Source organism: Lycorma delicatula, chromosome 4 (genome assembly GCF_047948215.1).
Source record: "Lycorma delicatula isolate Av1 chromosome 4, ASM4794821v1, whole genome shotgun sequence".
Taxonomy (NCBI): domain Eukaryota; kingdom Metazoa; phylum Arthropoda; class Insecta; order Hemiptera; family Fulgoridae; genus Lycorma; species Lycorma delicatula.
Genome location: NC_134458.1, coordinates 128,013,871 through 128,030,519, shown reverse-complemented (window position 1 = coordinate 128,030,519; position 16,649 = coordinate 128,013,871). Strand labels below are relative to the sequence as shown.

The 16,649-nt window shown below is 28.7% G+C and overlaps 2 protein-coding genes across 4 annotated transcripts in view; one reads left to right on the top strand and one right to left on the bottom strand.

The window, feature by feature from the left end:
* The window catches only part of LOC142323865 (protein HID1), a 75,360-nt gene extending 70,094 nt beyond the window's left edge, over positions 1 to 5,266 (bottom strand). Inside the window, exon 1 of the mRNA XM_075364163.1 lies at positions 5,143 to 5,266. Coding sequence (XP_075220278.1) covers positions 5,143 to 5,208 — 66 coding nt within the window. The 5' untranslated portion in view covers positions 5,209 to 5,266. The remainder of the gene's footprint in view (positions 1 to 5,142) is intronic.
* Positions 5,267 to 5,531: 265 nt separating this feature from the next.
* ND-ACP (NADH dehydrogenase (ubiquinone) acyl carrier protein) lies at positions 5,532 to 16,438 on the top strand. Of its 3 annotated transcripts, XM_075364162.1 has the most exons (5): positions 5,532 to 5,838; positions 11,395 to 11,511; positions 11,578 to 11,694; positions 13,619 to 13,706; positions 15,863 to 16,438. In XM_075364162.1, exons 1-5 carry the CDS (start codon positions 5,689 to 5,691, stop codon positions 15,952 to 15,954), a joined length of 564 nt encoding a protein of 187 aa, XP_075220277.1. In that variant the 5' UTR covers positions 5,532 to 5,688; the 3' UTR covers positions 15,955 to 16,438. The 3 variants fall into 3 exon arrangements, with proteins under 3 accessions (XP_075220277.1, XP_075220276.1, XP_075220275.1); XM_075364161.1 differs by lacking the exon at positions 11,395 to 11,511 and having other exon boundaries at positions 5,536 to 5,838; XM_075364160.1 differs by lacking the exon at positions 11,578 to 11,694 and having other exon boundaries at positions 5,542 to 5,838.
* The last annotated feature ends 211 nt before the right edge of the window (positions 16,439 to 16,649 follow it).

Genomic DNA, 16,649 nt, shown 5'->3' with positions numbered 1-16,649 from the left:
CGGTTTGTATACGATAAAAATATACAAGAGGTTACTAATATAACTAAAGTAAAGATCGTTTTAATTGTAAAAAAAAATTCTGAAAACTTTAAAAATATTTTTTATTTCTCTTAAACTACATACCTTATACTACTTCTCTATTTAATCGCCACATGAAGACATTTATCAAAGCGATACACCAGCTTCAATATACCCTCGCATTCTTCTGCCGCCAGTCCATTTAGCCACTGATTAACAGCATTTTTAAGTTCATCGTCACCCGCGAATTCTTTCAATTTCCCCAACAAATGGTGATCAGAAAGTGCTAAGTCTGGACTACGTGGTGGGTGATCGTAAATTTCCAATCAAATGTTCTCAGTAAATCACGTGTCAGACCCGCAACATGTGGACGTGTTGCCGATTTGGAATAGCATAACTTATAACTAACTATACATAACATTCTACATAACTTACGTAGAGTTTCGCAGTAGGCTTCTGCATTTACAGTCGTTCCACGTGGCATGAAATAAATCAGCAGTACGCCAAACCAATCCCAAAAGACTGTGGCCATCAGTTTGCGTCCAAATGGCTGTGGCTTGACCTTTGTCGGTCTGGTTGGTGATTGAGGAAGGATGACGCCATTCATTTGACTGCTCTCAGGCGTGTAACATGAAATCCATTTTTCATCACCGGTAATAACTGAATTAAGGACCATCACCTCTTTCTGTGTAGCGCATCAAAAATTCCAAAGCAGATCCCATTCGGATTTTTGGTGATGTCTAGCTTTTTATAGTTTTAACAAAATTTAATTGCGAAAACGGTCACTTTCGCGGCCGGAATTTTTATGCGGTTTCCATTTATAGGTTACGCAATATAAAGGCTCCTAAGCCTTGTATGTCATTTTTTGACTCTCGTACCGCCTCTTCACGGTGGTTCGTTTAATATGGCATGAGGCCGTTTTCTTATACCCTGTGGAGTACGGTCCTCTCGGCAGATCTCCTGGAGACGGCCACTCTCCCGAACAGTCTGCGTGCCTGCGCCACTCCCACCACGGATACGGTGTGTACTCCCGGATCGTAGCGAAGAATGACGTTTCTGACGAATTGTGTTTTAAAAAAAATCTTTAACTCTGATACGATGTAAATCTTATCCATTCCTATTACTCTAGTGTATTATTCTGAAGTAAGGATGTTTACCAAATCTGCTAAATTCTTTGTTGATTTTTTGTTTACATTAGCAATGTAAACTAAACTCAGCTGTATCCTTAATAAAATTTATTTTTCTGTGGTAAGCTTTCAAAGTGACAACTACTTTGCTCCATAAAACAGGATTAAAGGCTACCAAATTATGACACATACGATGAAAAGAACCGTTGGTGTTATATGTATCAGTGTGTGAAATGTTTTGAAAAAACTGTTTTGTAGTGTTTCTAATAATTAATTGATTTACACATGAAATTAATATCAAGAAGGTCATCCTTTCTCTAAAATTCCCTCTAAAAATATTCCAGGATTAAAAACTTGAAAAAATACAAGAGAAAAAAAAGGAAGTAAATCAGGTGCATATGGAAATGCGCCTTTTTCAAGGTGCCAATTTCCTTTTATGACCCCCTTACTACAACAATTGGGCTGTATACTTATGTTAATATTAATATATTTTTTTTATACTACTATATGTCTTACCCCATCATACATCTGTCTTTCAGTAAACTACATAACAAAAACGTTTTTCCCACTCTACATATAGCACTGATATTAAAAATAAATGAATCCACCAACAATAAAACATCAAAAAGATGTTCTTCCCTTATTGATCCATTTTGAAATTTTCTAAAATGAATTTGTTACAATAAATAAACATTAAATATTATGTATAATGAAGTACATATTTTCAGAACTACCTTCACTTTCAGTTTTCCAAAAAAAAAGTACATGTTTTAAATTAACTGGTCAGGAGTAATAAAATAGAAGAGTAAAATTTAAAAGACCATGTGGCTTTGTTAAAAGTTTATGTAATTGAAATATATTATCAGTATTTATTATAAACAATGTAAGGAACATGAAATGATCTTTTATCCCTTTTTCTGTAATTTAAGCAAAATACTTTCTTTATACTCTGACTGTGAACTCATTAAATCATATTTATTCTTAGATTTATTAATATACTTTTCTAATTATTCTAAATTTATACTGGTAAATTTATATTACAATTTACTTCTAATAATTGTACTTTTCTTCTATATCATTTATGGTGCATTGTTTTTAAGAGGTTCAGCTAAAATAAATTTTTTAGGTCTTAATATTTGCAGACTTCTCCAATTTCAATCCAATATGAAAATTTATCCCTAAATGCACAGAGCAAAACAAAATATTCTGTCAGATATATAAATGACATTCTGGTATCTTAAAATTGTGTTATTCAAAATAAAGATAATAAAATAGTAAGTTAATTATTTATGTGAAAAAAATTAATTTTACCTATGAAATGAAAAAAAAATAAAACCATTAACTTTGAAGATATAAAACTACAGCTAATCAAACAATAACAACTAGTACATACGGATAAAGACAAATAACATTAGAATAAATAAAGTTTCACAACAATGGTCACAAAATGCAAGAGAATATTAGTATTTTACACAGAAAAATATACATATACAATGAAAAAAAACTGAATTTGGAACTAAGACAGATTAACCAAAAAGCTAAACAAAATAATTACAATAAATTCACAAAAACTATATATAAAAAAGGTATATAATTTTTTAATTTCTAAAAAAAATTTAAACATGTTATTCATTCTTTATTGTATTCTATAACAACATAAAATAATCACCATCTATGCATACGATGAACAAGAAATGTATATATATATATAGAGAAAATATTTTTTTTTACTGCAATATCAAATAATTCTTTCTTTTCTTCTTTTGTCTTTATTTTTAATTGTAACTTAATAATTTATTAAATAAATAAATATATATTTTAATTAATACATTTTAATAATAATAAACAAAGAATGTTTGGAGCATATTCTACCAAATATCTATTATGGAAGCATGTAAAAGGAATAATTTTTTTTAAACGTGCTTGTGTTGACTTTCACTACAAAACCAGTGTTGGCAGTGTTTTGAGAGGGCTTTTGTTGTTACAAGTTTTTGTTGAAAATTATGTGATCACTTTTACATAGTTATTCCAATTAAAATGTTCCATGGATTTAAAAAGCATTTTAATATCATGTCTTTATAATATCATAACAGTTTAATAAGTAATGTATTTAGCTGGAGAGTAAAAGTAAAAATAAAACTATTTGAGTCTCTTTTAATGTTAAGTACCTATTAATATTTAATATAAAAGAAAGAAAAAAAAAATTATACTTGATCATACATTAAGAGCAGTCAAGTTTTCTGGTTTGGGGCTAAATTTTTAAAATAATAAAATCAGAAACTTATTTAAGCTGGTAAAATATTAAGAAAAAAATGTACAACTGACAAATTGTTATAATGACTATACATATTATATATCATGAGTCCTTAATATAAGAAAAGATTGGAAAATCTCATACAATCACAAGTAGAAATGATTGATCTGTTGCAAAACCTTTTTTGTACCTTTTAAATAAATATTATAATCAGGATATAATTAATATTAATATATTTATATTTAACAGAAGATGATTTAAGGATTCAAAAGACATATAACTTTAGATGAATGAAGAAGACATTATCACTCTCTTATAGAGATTAGCAATCTAATATAAAGCACTTGTTTAATTTACGTACTATAAATTAATAATTTTGCATTATAAAGTACAAAAAAATTATATTACAAAAGTTGAAAAAAAATTAGGTACTTATGATTAAACATAAGCCACCTGTTTTCAGAAGTAAGAATGATGTTTTAAAAAACTAAAACATTAATATAATCTAACCAAACTTAACCTTTGCTCGCTAACCTTGACTAGCACACGACGGTTAAGGCTGGTTACATTATTTTTATTTATTAAATAAAAATACTCAAACATGTACATACAGTATAGGCCTTATACTAAAGTGATTAAAGCCTTTAATAAAGTGATATAAATAATCACTTTATTTATATCCTCAACCTAACTGTCGCAGCATGCTGTTAGAATGGCCTCCATTTAATCAGAAAGTACCAAAAGTTATTACTGAAAGCCATCTGTAGTAACAATCTCAAGCATAAATAACAAATCTACAAACAATGATAACAATCTTTATATTCTGTATATACACAAAAAGAGCCATATCTAAATAAGAAAAATTCTGAATAAACAAACATACACAATTTCAGACAACTTTTACCATACTTTAAATACAAGTCTGCCTTTAAAAAAAATAAATTAACTGAATCCATGGCATCAATAAAGATAGTCATAAGTGATTGAAAATATTTTTAAGTTATTAAATATTAATAAAATTTGGTTTAATTTGTTCCATGAAAGAAATATAATTTTAAATAATTATTATCCAATCACAAATAAAGAATGCAAACAAAAGCTACATTTCAGTTAAAAAAAAACTTCACACTATTAGTTTTAACAGATTATAGTTTGATTGAGTTCATAAAATTTTTGCTCAGATAATATAACTTAAAATAAAAATGTTATATTACTTGGCTGGTCATTAAAGCATTCTTCCACTTTACTGTTGGATATATATTTTTTTAAATCAGTGGTATACTCTGAATTAGAGTACTTGAATAATTTCTGTACTTTAAAGATAGTTAATTATAAACCATACACAAAAAAAAACATGGGAAAAATTAGTGAAAATTAAGATATAAACAATACTGGATTAAACAATATTATATCATTGGAGAAAAACATAATCCAATTACATTGAAGACAAATGCATACAAGGAAATACAGTTGTATTTCCTTGTAAGTAAATCTTACTATCCACTAATTAGTGTGCGTAAAAATGATAAATCATCAAATCGTGGTTAGAATGTAACAACAACCGTAAAAATTACACTCGAATAAATGCAACTAAGCTGACAAAAATATTCTTACGTTGTCGACAACATATGTTCTTCACATAAAACTAGTGTGTATTTTTGGTTATGAAGCTATTAATACATAAATAATGCATGTAATAAACTATAGAAATCTTATTCGAGTTAAAAAGTAAAATAATCTTACTTGAGTTTTTGACGTAAGCTGAATAACAGCTTTCCGAAAATTCAGTTTACTGTCAGTAGTACCCATTTCTAAACAAACGTCACAGAATATAACACCACATAAAGACTACGCGGTCGCAGACGAATTAAACAGCTGACTTTTATCATACATATGTAAGAATTCCCATGCATACTCACTGATGATTTACAATATTATAAAAAAAAATATTTTATTTGATTACGAAAGGTTTCCTAGAAATTTTTATTCCTAACGATATATAACGATAAATTAAAATACTCCGTTTTATTAACAAGTTCGATCGAATGCGACAAGATTATAATTTATAACTTTAGAAACAATCACGGCTCACTGTATTTATTTGATCATCTCTTAAGATCATTACTTATTTAGATTACACTTCGTTAAATTAATGAATTTGGAGGTTGAAAATTTAGCTTAAGGCGAATTTTATTTTCTGCTACACTTTTAGGCTATCAGTTGCAACAACCGAACACACAGTGTCTGGATTTGTAAAAAGAAAATTTTACAAAATTATCGTCTGTTAAAATGGCGGCTCTTCGGTGTTTAGGTCGGACCGCGTTAAATGTTAATAGAAATATTTTACGAACAAATATTTGCAAAGCGTCAGTGTTAGCTGTTTCTCAAAAATGTATACATTCGAGATTAATTCCTTGCACTTCGAGTATTCCTTCACAGGTAATTGTGTGATACTTAATTTTGCATTTTGTCCTACTCTAGGTCATTGTAATCTCGTGTTTAATTGCGGTATAGTTTGCGTTCATTTTAAGTTTTCTTTGGTAAGGTTTTAATATTATATTTCTCTCTTTCATTGTGTAACCCTCAAATAGTATTTATTTTGAAATAATAATGAGTTGTCAGTCTTTTGCTGAAATTCGGCCTATCAGATTTTCTCAAATAAATCCTATGCATTCTGTTCTATTTCTTTGACAATGCAGTTGGAAACGACTGTTTTATTGATATGAATACAGTTCGTTGAGCTAGTTTTCTGGTTTTATTTTGTTGTATTCATAGAGTTGGAACAGTGCGAGTTAATTTTACTCTTCAGTTTCTTCCGCAGAAGTTTTAACTTTTCGGAACTGCATTTTCTTTGACAAATAAATTGAGAGTATACAGTTTTTGATACTTCATTATTGCTTCTGAATTACTTATAAATATACCTTAGATTTTATTTTTATTTGTTAATGGCCAGATTTTAGTTGTATTAAATATTTGTTATAACCTTTAATAAGGTTAATTATATAGAAATTAGCCGTTTTTGCACTTAAATTAAGTATATCGCTTTCATTTGAAGCTGTTTTGTTAGTATGTGTTGTATGTTTAACTTCGGTTTTATTTGTTAGTACTTGCAGTGACTTGCAAATTAAGTAAATGTTTTATTTGGATCGGTACATAATACATAATCACATCAGTAATACATAAATAAACCTTATTTATTACATACCTTATTCAACTGTTTGGTAGTAATAATCTTTTTGGTTGCTTGTCAGTTTAAAGTAAAGATTTTAAATATTATATTTCAGTACCATTGAGTTATAAGAAATGCAGTGTATCTTCTTAATTTGGTTTTATTTGTTATAAGCTATTTCTTGTGTTATTATTAATGTGAAATTTCTAAACATTTTCCCAGTTAGATGCCTTTAAATTTGCAAAACAATTTTTAATAATTTTTAGAGATTAATATAAGTATTGAACTTCTTACAATGTATAAAATTATTTAATTAAAAATAAAGTGTTTATGTATTATTAACAATTAAGAACTTAGTTCTTGAATTAGTATTTTGGAAGGTAGAATTATATATTTTGTATGATTATGTAGAGACATGAACGAAGTAAATTTTCCATTGGTAGAAATCTTAACTATTTCTGGTCATTGTGCTTGAAGCAAGAAGGGAAGCTGTTGTAACAATCATGTTAGCAGTTCCTTATTTTTGCCAATGAAGAAATTTTATAGTTACATCATTTTAAGATTGTAATTATATAAAGCAATTAGTATAAAGAAATTGTGCAAGCAAAATGACTATTTCCTCTATTATTAATATTTTCATAGTTATTAACAATGAAAATTTAGTAGTAGTCCATTATGTGAAGACATTGTTGAATTATTAAATTCAATGTAGGAGATAATATATTTGCCGCTCTGAATTTTGAAAGGCATTGAATAGTGTATAATTTTGGAAACGTAATTAAATAAAAACAAGTGAAGGTAAATTTTTTTTATAGACAACTTTTGAAATGGAGCTTGTAATTTTCAGTAATGCATATCTCATTAGCTTAAAATTATTAGCTTACATTGCTCTATAAATGAAGAATAGACTAAAAAGGTTTTGGTCATTATGAATGTGTGTATGCACATTAGTAATTGTCTTTTTATGTTGGGTTGGAACTGTTATTTGTTTCTAACTTAATTTAGAAATATATTGTATAAGCAAATATATAATTTTTTATGAGATAAAGAAAAATTTAGGGGAAAGTAGATTATGCTTCTTGAATGTCTAGTATAATAACAAGTAGTTGTTTTAAAATATTGACTTGTTTCTTTTGGGTCAGTCCATGTCAAGTGGTCCAGTTTTGAAAATCGTCTACAGTTGACTATATTCAAATATCAAATTTTTGGTGGAGGGTTCCCCATGGTCTGAAATGCCATTTTGCCAAATTCCCGTTCTTTATCTGCTGTGGCTGATTTTTTGTGGCCTCTTTAAAAAGAGGTACTTACAGTTTGTGGACATGTGTAAAAATTGTTATCTGTGACGGCTATAATAAAGACAAATTTAAATTTTATTACTGTTGGTTTAACGTTTTATGCTATATCAGAATACGTCGGTCACCAGATTGTTTTGGAACTTTGTTTTGAACAGCTGAAATTCAGCCAAGTTTGTCACATCATTTTGGAAGTCAGAAGTTTGGGCTTATTTCTTTATCTAATAATTTAATTGGAATGAGACTTTATAATTTGAAAAGTGGAATATTTGTGTGTAGGATCCTGCAGTTTCAAAGCAATTAGAATCATCAGGAGAAATCCATCACCAGATTTGGTTAAAGAATTTTTATCATGATTTTTGGTCCATCTTCGAAGGCTTATATCAAAGATATACCTTCTCAGATTCTGTTAGTTATATAGTAGGTGGAAAGGGCGGCTTATAAACAACATAATCCATGCATTTTGATTTTTACCTGTAGGTAAGGTATAGTAGGTAAATAAGCTTTTCATAGATAATTAATCTTTTGCATGTGACAGATTTTTAATCTGTGGTCATTTCAATTTAATTAAAACAGCTGAAGGTGAAAAACCATTCAATGCTTCAGAATATTATTAGATTTTTTTTAAAGAATGTTCTAAAATTTTTACAATAGAAAGTTATTCAAAAACTTTCTAGGCTGATCTGAAAAAATTCATTTTCTAAAATGTTCTGGAAAACTCCATTCTACAGAACATTATAGGAAGTTCTGAAAAACTCCATTCTCCAAAAGATTCTAGAAGTTTCTGGAAAATCCACTTCTAAAACATTCTAGGATGTTCTTTATTTTGAAGAAAGTGTATATAAGCATCAACGTTTTGTGAATTAGCATAGTTGTTAGTGAATAACTTCTATAATCAGTTGTGACATTTATTGTTATCTCCTACTGTGTTTTGAAGTGTTTTAAAATGAGTGAAGTTCTTGGCTGCCATTTTGGTAAGTCTGATGGCTCTGAATGCCACAAGTCTTTAATGTTTAATTATGGAAAAGCTTTTTTGTTGCCTGTGAGAGAACTATCAGCAATGGACAAAGAACTTTTACAGTGGCGATCTGGAGTTAACTTTAATGAAGATGCTGACATATGTTCCTATCATAGAAGGATTGTGGCTTATTGATATTGATTCTGCTGACAGAAACTTTAACAAACAGGATTCAAAAAGCTTCTTGAAGCAGAAGGTAATAGAGCACAATATGGTATTGCTATTTCAACAGCTGCTGCTGGTTTGAGATCAAAAGTTGATCTCAGCTCACTCAAAGTTCAGATTTTGACATTGGCACTCAGTAGCTGGAGTATTGAGAAAACAGCTGATGAATTTCAGGTTTCAATGCGAATGGGTGAAGCAAGTCAGGAAGTCAAATCTGAAGTTGTCATTTTGATAACACCAGAAAAAACGAAGGAAAAACTGAAGGATGATATTAGATGATGGGTCCTCAAATTTTTTGAAGATTATGAATTTTCCTGACTCTGTCCAGGAAAGAAAGATTTTTTTCTGTTCGGATCAGTGGTGAAAAAGTCCACATGCAGAAATGTCTACTTCTGAGCAATTTAAAAGAGATGTTCTTACTTTACACATTATGGCTGTGAATTTGGCTTCTCAAAATTTTGTGAGATTAGGCCAGATTGTTGTAATGCAGTTGGTGCTGCTGGCACACATTGAGTTTGTATTTGTACCATTCATCAAAATGTTAAGCTCGTGATAGCTGCAATATCCATCATGGATGACTACAAGGTACTGATTGAGAAAACTGTCCGCAGCTTAAAATCTAAGGATTGCATGCTACAACATTGTGAAAAGTGTCCTGGAAAAACTGGATTGGCGTCCTATTTAATAGATGAGCTTAAAGATTATGACTTTGAGGAACTAATAGAATATAAGCAGTAGATTCATACAGACAGACACAACAGGTGACTTGAAAATTTTATTGAGGAGCTTTCCTTAAAGTGAAGTAAACTGAAGTGGAATTAAAAGTATAAACAATTCTGACTGCTTTAGATATTTTTATTTTATCTTGAAGATACTGTGTTCTGTAATATTGTAATACTTTATTTATTACACTGTGTTATTACTACTATAACTGTATTTCATTTTGTTTATGATTTTAGTATTTTTGTGTATGTGTAATAAATATTTTTTTTTTAAATGTGCTTGCCGTAACAGATATAATTAGTTGAAACTGTCTCTTCTGCATTCAATAGGAGAGGCAAGATACAACTAATACAGTTAACAACTTTGTATTAACAGGCAGCAAAATGGATGATATTACTTAAAAAATGGCTTTCTGCTAGAGAGATAATTTATTTCATCCAAAAACATTATGGAAAACTAGCTCCCTGTGTGAAAGATGTATTATCTTTCAACTGTTTTTTCTGCCACTTACAAACTACAGATTAAAAAACAAACTTCGTGGATTTTGTAGGTTAAAATTTGCTCTTTCTAACTATTATAAAACTAACAAAATCTAAGAAGGTACACCTGAGATATAAGCTTTCAAAGGTAGGTCAAAATCAAGCTTTTTTTTGAGGTGCAGAAACCCCATTTACGGGCCCCAAAGCAGTGTCGAACTCCCTTAACAGGTTCCACAAGCTGTTACAGAAAGTGCGTATGTATTCCTGTGCACTACTGACTAAACCTCCACCTCCTGGGTAATAAAGGATTACTTCAGGAAAGGGGTAAGCGTCCACACACACATTGTTTCCACTAGCAAACTACTACAAGAATACCTAAAGAGAAAAAACAAGGTAAAAAATCAAGCTTAAAGATGTTTGACCAACTTTGATGATGAATATCTCCTTACATAAGCCTCCAGTTGCTTTGAAACTTTAGGATGTTAACACAATTATGCCCTTTTTCAGGTTACAAAGTCTCATTTCGATTAAAGTAAGAAATTATATAAGCGTAAACTTTGACTTACAAAATGTCGCAACAAATTTTTAGCTGAATTTCAGCTACTGTATCTCAAAACGAGTGCTAAAATAACATATTTTAATTCAGCATAAAACTTTAACCAAAAGTATTAAAACTCAAACCTATAGCTTTATTATTGCCTTCAAAATTATAAGTCAAAGTTAGTATGTATGTGTGAACTACCAGTAAGTACCCTTTTTTCAAGAAGTCACAGAAAATCAGCAATAGCAGATATAGAGATACAATTTGGTAAAATGGCACTTAAGACTACAGTGAATGTCCATGCAAAATTTGATGAAGTTTGTAGATGGTTGACTAGAGACCCCTGGTCCATTTGACATGGAATGACCCTTTATTTTATATCCAGCAAGGTAATCTTATATTTGTTGATGTGTTTTTACTAGTTCAACTCTTAACTTGTGTTTTAAACAGAAAAACAATTAAAATGATTGTATTAGTTATTAGAAGTATAGCTAATTTATGATTTATGGGATGGGAAGATATCTTATTTTTTACAAATATTATTTTTTTAAAACTAAAAGGACAAATGATGAATATCTGGGTCGAACAATAATTTTTTATTTCTACAGCTTATGGGATTTGGCCCACGAAGAAGATATGCATTGAAAGCTGCAATAACTTTGCCAGAGATTGAAGAGAGGGTTCTTAAAGTTTGCAAGGCTTATGACAAATTAACATCAGCAAAGGTATTTGTTATTTATTTATAATGCTATTTTTATATAAATATTTCTTTCTTTTTTTTTTATTTCCAGAGTTTGAATTCAACACCAAATCGGTGTTATTCACATGGACCTCCTTTGGATCTTGAAATGATTCGCGACAGGGTCTTATTGGTACTGAAACTTTACGATAAAGTTAACCCAGAGAAGGTAGTACTTAAAATAACTAATACATTATGTGAAATATATTTTGATTGCATATGTAACAAATACATTAAGTCCTCACTTAAAATTTATAATATATTTAATTGATTGAGATATAAGATTTATCTTATCTTGCTATGAAATTGTTTGTTCTATAGTACTTTTGAACCCTAGTTATTCATCGTCATGTAATAAAAAATATCAGAATATGAGTTTTGATGCTGCACCTCATGAAACCTATACAGTGCATGCCAATCGTGGAGTTGTATAATTATTATTAGATTAACATTCTTAATTAATGTTTTGTATTTCTCATTTTGTCCCTTTGCTCTACAGTTTGATTTTAAAAAATGTGTTTTTTTAAAAATAATCCCCTGGCAGTTTGGTACTACTGGTACTTGTATTGGATTTCATAAATTGAAATAAAATGTTTAAGTGCTCTCACAGATTTTATAAAGTAGTTATTGAGAAGTTGATATTTTCATGTATATTATTTTTACGATATTTTAACAAATAATGAAGCAGTGTAATTTTATGAAAATTTAGTGTAAATTTTAATTTGTATGCAAAAAATCTGTCGGTTTTACTACATGGAAGCTGATAGATCTAATTGAACTAGTAAAAGTTATAAGTATTGCATTATTAATTTTACTTAGTATTTTTGAATATAAACTGTAGTGATACTGATTCATTGTATTACAGTGTGAAGAGTGTTCTCTGTTGTTTTAACATAAACCTAAATTATCTTTAATGAAATTATGTAGCAGTTGAATTATTTTAGCATTAGATTTTAAGAAATAAGTTATATGTCAAATCTATTATCCAAATATAAATAATCAAACCATGCAAGAGAAATTAATATGCAATAAAATAAAATATAATGAACTATGAAATTTTATAAAATATAATTATTATCTAATTTAAAATTATGTATTTGTGTATTTTATTTGCCTGTATTTTGTGAGATATAAATAACAACATTAAGTGAGGACTTAATTGAAATAGCAGTTTTTTCCCAAAGTGAGACTTTGTGTAAGTGGATTGGTTTCCTTTTTTTCTTTTTTTGTTTGTGTTTTGAATTAGCTTTTAAGGGTTAAACACCTTTATTTCATGTAGTAGTAATAATTGATGATATAATTAGAATATTTTCTCGTGTTTCTTCTTGAAATTCTTTAATTTATATTATTTATATGCTTTACTTTATGTTTATTAAATTAATTTTATACAGATTGTTTGCAATTATTATAAAAATTATAATTATTTTATTTATATAAATCTCTTTTTTTATAATGAATCTACAAAGTGTTGTTTGTGGCAGTAAAGTTGAAAAATTACAAACAGAAGTTAAATTCTCTTTATTTTTGGTGAGAAAAATTTTTTTACAAAGTATATTATATATTATTTTGTCATTTTCATGAGTTGTCAAACATTACTGAAATCAATGATAACAACCTTTTAACTATAAATAATCTATTAACAAATATGTTTCAATGGGTAACATTTGTACCATTGAGATGTTACCATTCCGCTGTGGAGGTAGCCTGCTTTTAAAAAAATATTTATTTTAAGATAATGCTATGCATTGTGTTGAGATAGTATGGAAGAATTGTGTTGGTGTATTCAATTGTATATTTCTGAGGAAATTGTGAAGTCCTATTTACTTTTGGTAAGAAAACAGTGTTTTTATTTTGGATAATGACTTTTAATGATGGATTACTACTAAAAATAAATGCCAAGAATAAAAAAATAATATTCTATTAATTACATAATAAATTTGCACATTAACTTTTTTCCATGAGAAAAATAATAAGATTTACATATTTAAAAATTGGATGGTTGTTTATGCTCAGCATGAGATTATTTACTTGTGATTATAAAATAAAATTTTAATTAGTATTTGCTATAAAACTATTATTTGTTTTGTTTACAGTTAACTGTTGATTCTCATTTTATGAATGACCTTGGATTAGATTCACTTGATCATGTAGAAGTAATTATGGCAATGGAAGATGAATTTGGTAATTATAACTATACTGAAAGTTATGTTATCCTTAGTTTGAAAATTAACAGTGGAAAATTTATTTTTAGTTTTGTACAGCAGTGCATGTTAGTGTATGTTAGTGTATAAGGTCATACATAAAGATCACATAATCTCCCTACATTTTTGCCGTCTGTGGAAAGTGTGCAGTGATTCAATTATAACATATGTTTTACCCAGATAACAACAAGTAATAATCACTTGATTAAAGGTCAGGGCTGTAAAAGGAATGATATCAAACTGTTCCTAGCCAAAGGTCATGAGGAGACATTGTGTTGTAGTGGCGGCTGAGTGTGGGCGAGTGTAGTTGTGAATCAACACAGTACCACTGGTAAGCAAGCCATATTGCTTGTTCTGGATCATACAACAATTTTTTCAGCATTTCACAATAGATATCAATATTGATTGTAGCCTTAATTCAAGACTCAAAACTCACTTTTTGTCCCCCAGAACACTGTGTATGAGCTTCCAAAGATAAAACATTGGCTTACATTTTGTCTTTCTGGGTAATAAAGTATGTCATCATTCCGTAGATTGTTTCATTTAGGCATTGTATGTGACACTGATGCCTTGTTTCCAGTGACTATATGGCTCGAGAAGTTATGTCTTATTTTCTGTAAAAGTAAAAAAAAATCAATATACTGCTTAGCTATTCCATTTTGTGATTTTTTTTTTTTTTAATAAGCACTTGTGTGCACAGTTTCTGACTTAAGTCAATTTCATGTGGAAGTGATGCATGGAAAGGAGAAGATGTGATGGTGAATTATCTCTTCTCTTTAATCTTATCAATTGCACCCACTAAATTCTCAGTAATGAAATATGGTCACTTGGTCTGTTCATAATTGTGCATGTTATCACATCTTTTTTTAAACAATCGCACCCATCTTCTTATTATGCAAATCATTTATTACATTTTCTCCTTGTGGAGAAATGTATTTTACATTTTTTCCACAAGGAGAAAATGTAAAATACATCACAAAACCTGAGTGTGAATTTCAACTGGGTTAATGTTCCTTGCATTCAAGAAATTTATCACAGATGGAATTTCACATGGTGGGAGTTTTCTTAAACATTATAAATACACACAAGGAAGCTTGCAGATTTAGACAACTGAATAAGAGTGGTGTCAATCCCTTCCTAACGTATCAGGTGACTCAGTACACATGCATAAAATGGCAATTGTAGCAGTGCAGTAACAATATTTAGAAATGGAACTTACTTTCTGGATATTTCATTCTCCATCACTTATTACATTTATAGAAAACGGGAGTTTAGCATACAATTTTCATAAAAAAAAAATAAAAAAAAGAATAGTGATGTTTTTCACTAAAACAGTTAACAGCTGAATGTTATCAGCAAATCATAATTCAGTTTGTCACTGGTGACTCTTGGTTGCAGCAAGAATGTATTGTTAGTATTACCATATTCTTTTGAAAGAAAATCAAATTTCATGGATTATAGTATCCACATAGACTTGAATTTATCTTCCTCTGCATATTTTCTTTGTGATTGCTTAAAAATAAATGTTGGCAAAAATAATTCTCTTATCGTTTATTGAAAACATTGAATCTCTAGACTATCCTGCATATGTACAAGAAACATTAAACACAACTAGCCACCAGTTTGAAGAAGCTTGTGTTGAGCTCCTGTGTAGCTATTGACTCTTATTTATTATTATTATATACCTTTGATAAGTGATCTTACATATAAATCTTATGTATATAAGTGCATAAAAGCATGATGGGGTTGGAATTTATTTTTGCATACTGAATATTTATCATCTATGAAAAATGAAAGAGCTACTCATATCAAATAACATTCTTTGTTGAAAGGAGGTTTTAGCCCTTAATAAATTAGAACTGTATTATAGGTAGATTATTGAATTAAAGATTATATAATAGTGTCTTAATAAGTATTTTTAGATTAAGAGAAAAGAAGAAATTAATTACCTGCCCCTGAGTATATTATGTATATTATGTCATTAACAGTATAGAAGATGTAAATTGAAATTTTATACAACATTTTTCAAATTATCAATTTTGTTACATCGTGTATGGTTTCAAACTATTAAATATCCATTGTTATTCATTAATTTTTCCATTTCAATCTAAATAATAATTTTCATATTTTTTTCAGGTTTTGAAATCCCTGACCAAGATGCTGAAAGGTTACTGAAACCTGGTGATATTATTAGATATATAGCTGACAAGAATGATATTTATGAATAAAATTTAAACCAATTCATGTAGTGTTTGCTTTTATGATAGATCAGTTGAGGGAATGAGAAGAATAAAACAATTTGTCCCCTTGTTTGGAATAATGTGATTATCAAATGTCAAGTGAAATATGTTCATTAGTTAAGTTTTGTTCATTATTTGTGATTAATCAATTGATTATTCATTAATTTATATTTTGTATATTGTGTCAAATGTTTTGTAAATATAAATTTTGATTTGGAAATGTTTGTAATTTTTCTGAATTTTTTGACCACTATATTACTATGTAGATGAAAATGCTAAAAGAAATAATTGCTGTTTAACAGTTGATTAAGAATTTTGAGGCATTACATGAGATTACATATTTTCTCATATTATTTATTTCTCAGTGAATTTATGTTTTAAACTTTAATTTATTATTAAATTCAGTTGTATTAAAGTAATTATGTTTCTGATACATTGTTTGTATCTGAATAAAATTTTGTTGGCTATGTCAGTTTTATTTTTCATTTCTAAGATAATACACTGAATATGTGCACTTAAAAACAATCAATAATGAATAGCATTTGGAACTCAGAAAGCATAAAGTGGTTTTCAAGTGCACATATTCAGTGATTTATCTTAGTAGTTAATTATTTCACCTTTCCATAATTTTATCATGATAATACTTTCCCAGGATTCTGCATTCTCAGTTATGACTGAATTCA

Bases quoted from the DNA above. Each gene is read 5' to 3' on its own strand.
- ND-ACP (XM_075364162.1), top strand. From the start codon at position 5,689: ATGGCGGCTCTTCGGTGTTTAGGTCGGACCGCGTTAAATGTTAATAGA. The intron at 5,839-11,394 runs GTAATTGTGTGA...TTATTTCTACAG, and splicing joins CTTCGAGTATTCCTTCACAG to CTTATGGGATTTGGCCCACG. The intron at 13,707-15,862 runs GTAATTATAACT...TATTTTTTTCAG, and splicing joins GGCAATGGAAGATGAATTTG to GTTTTGAAATCCCTGACCAA.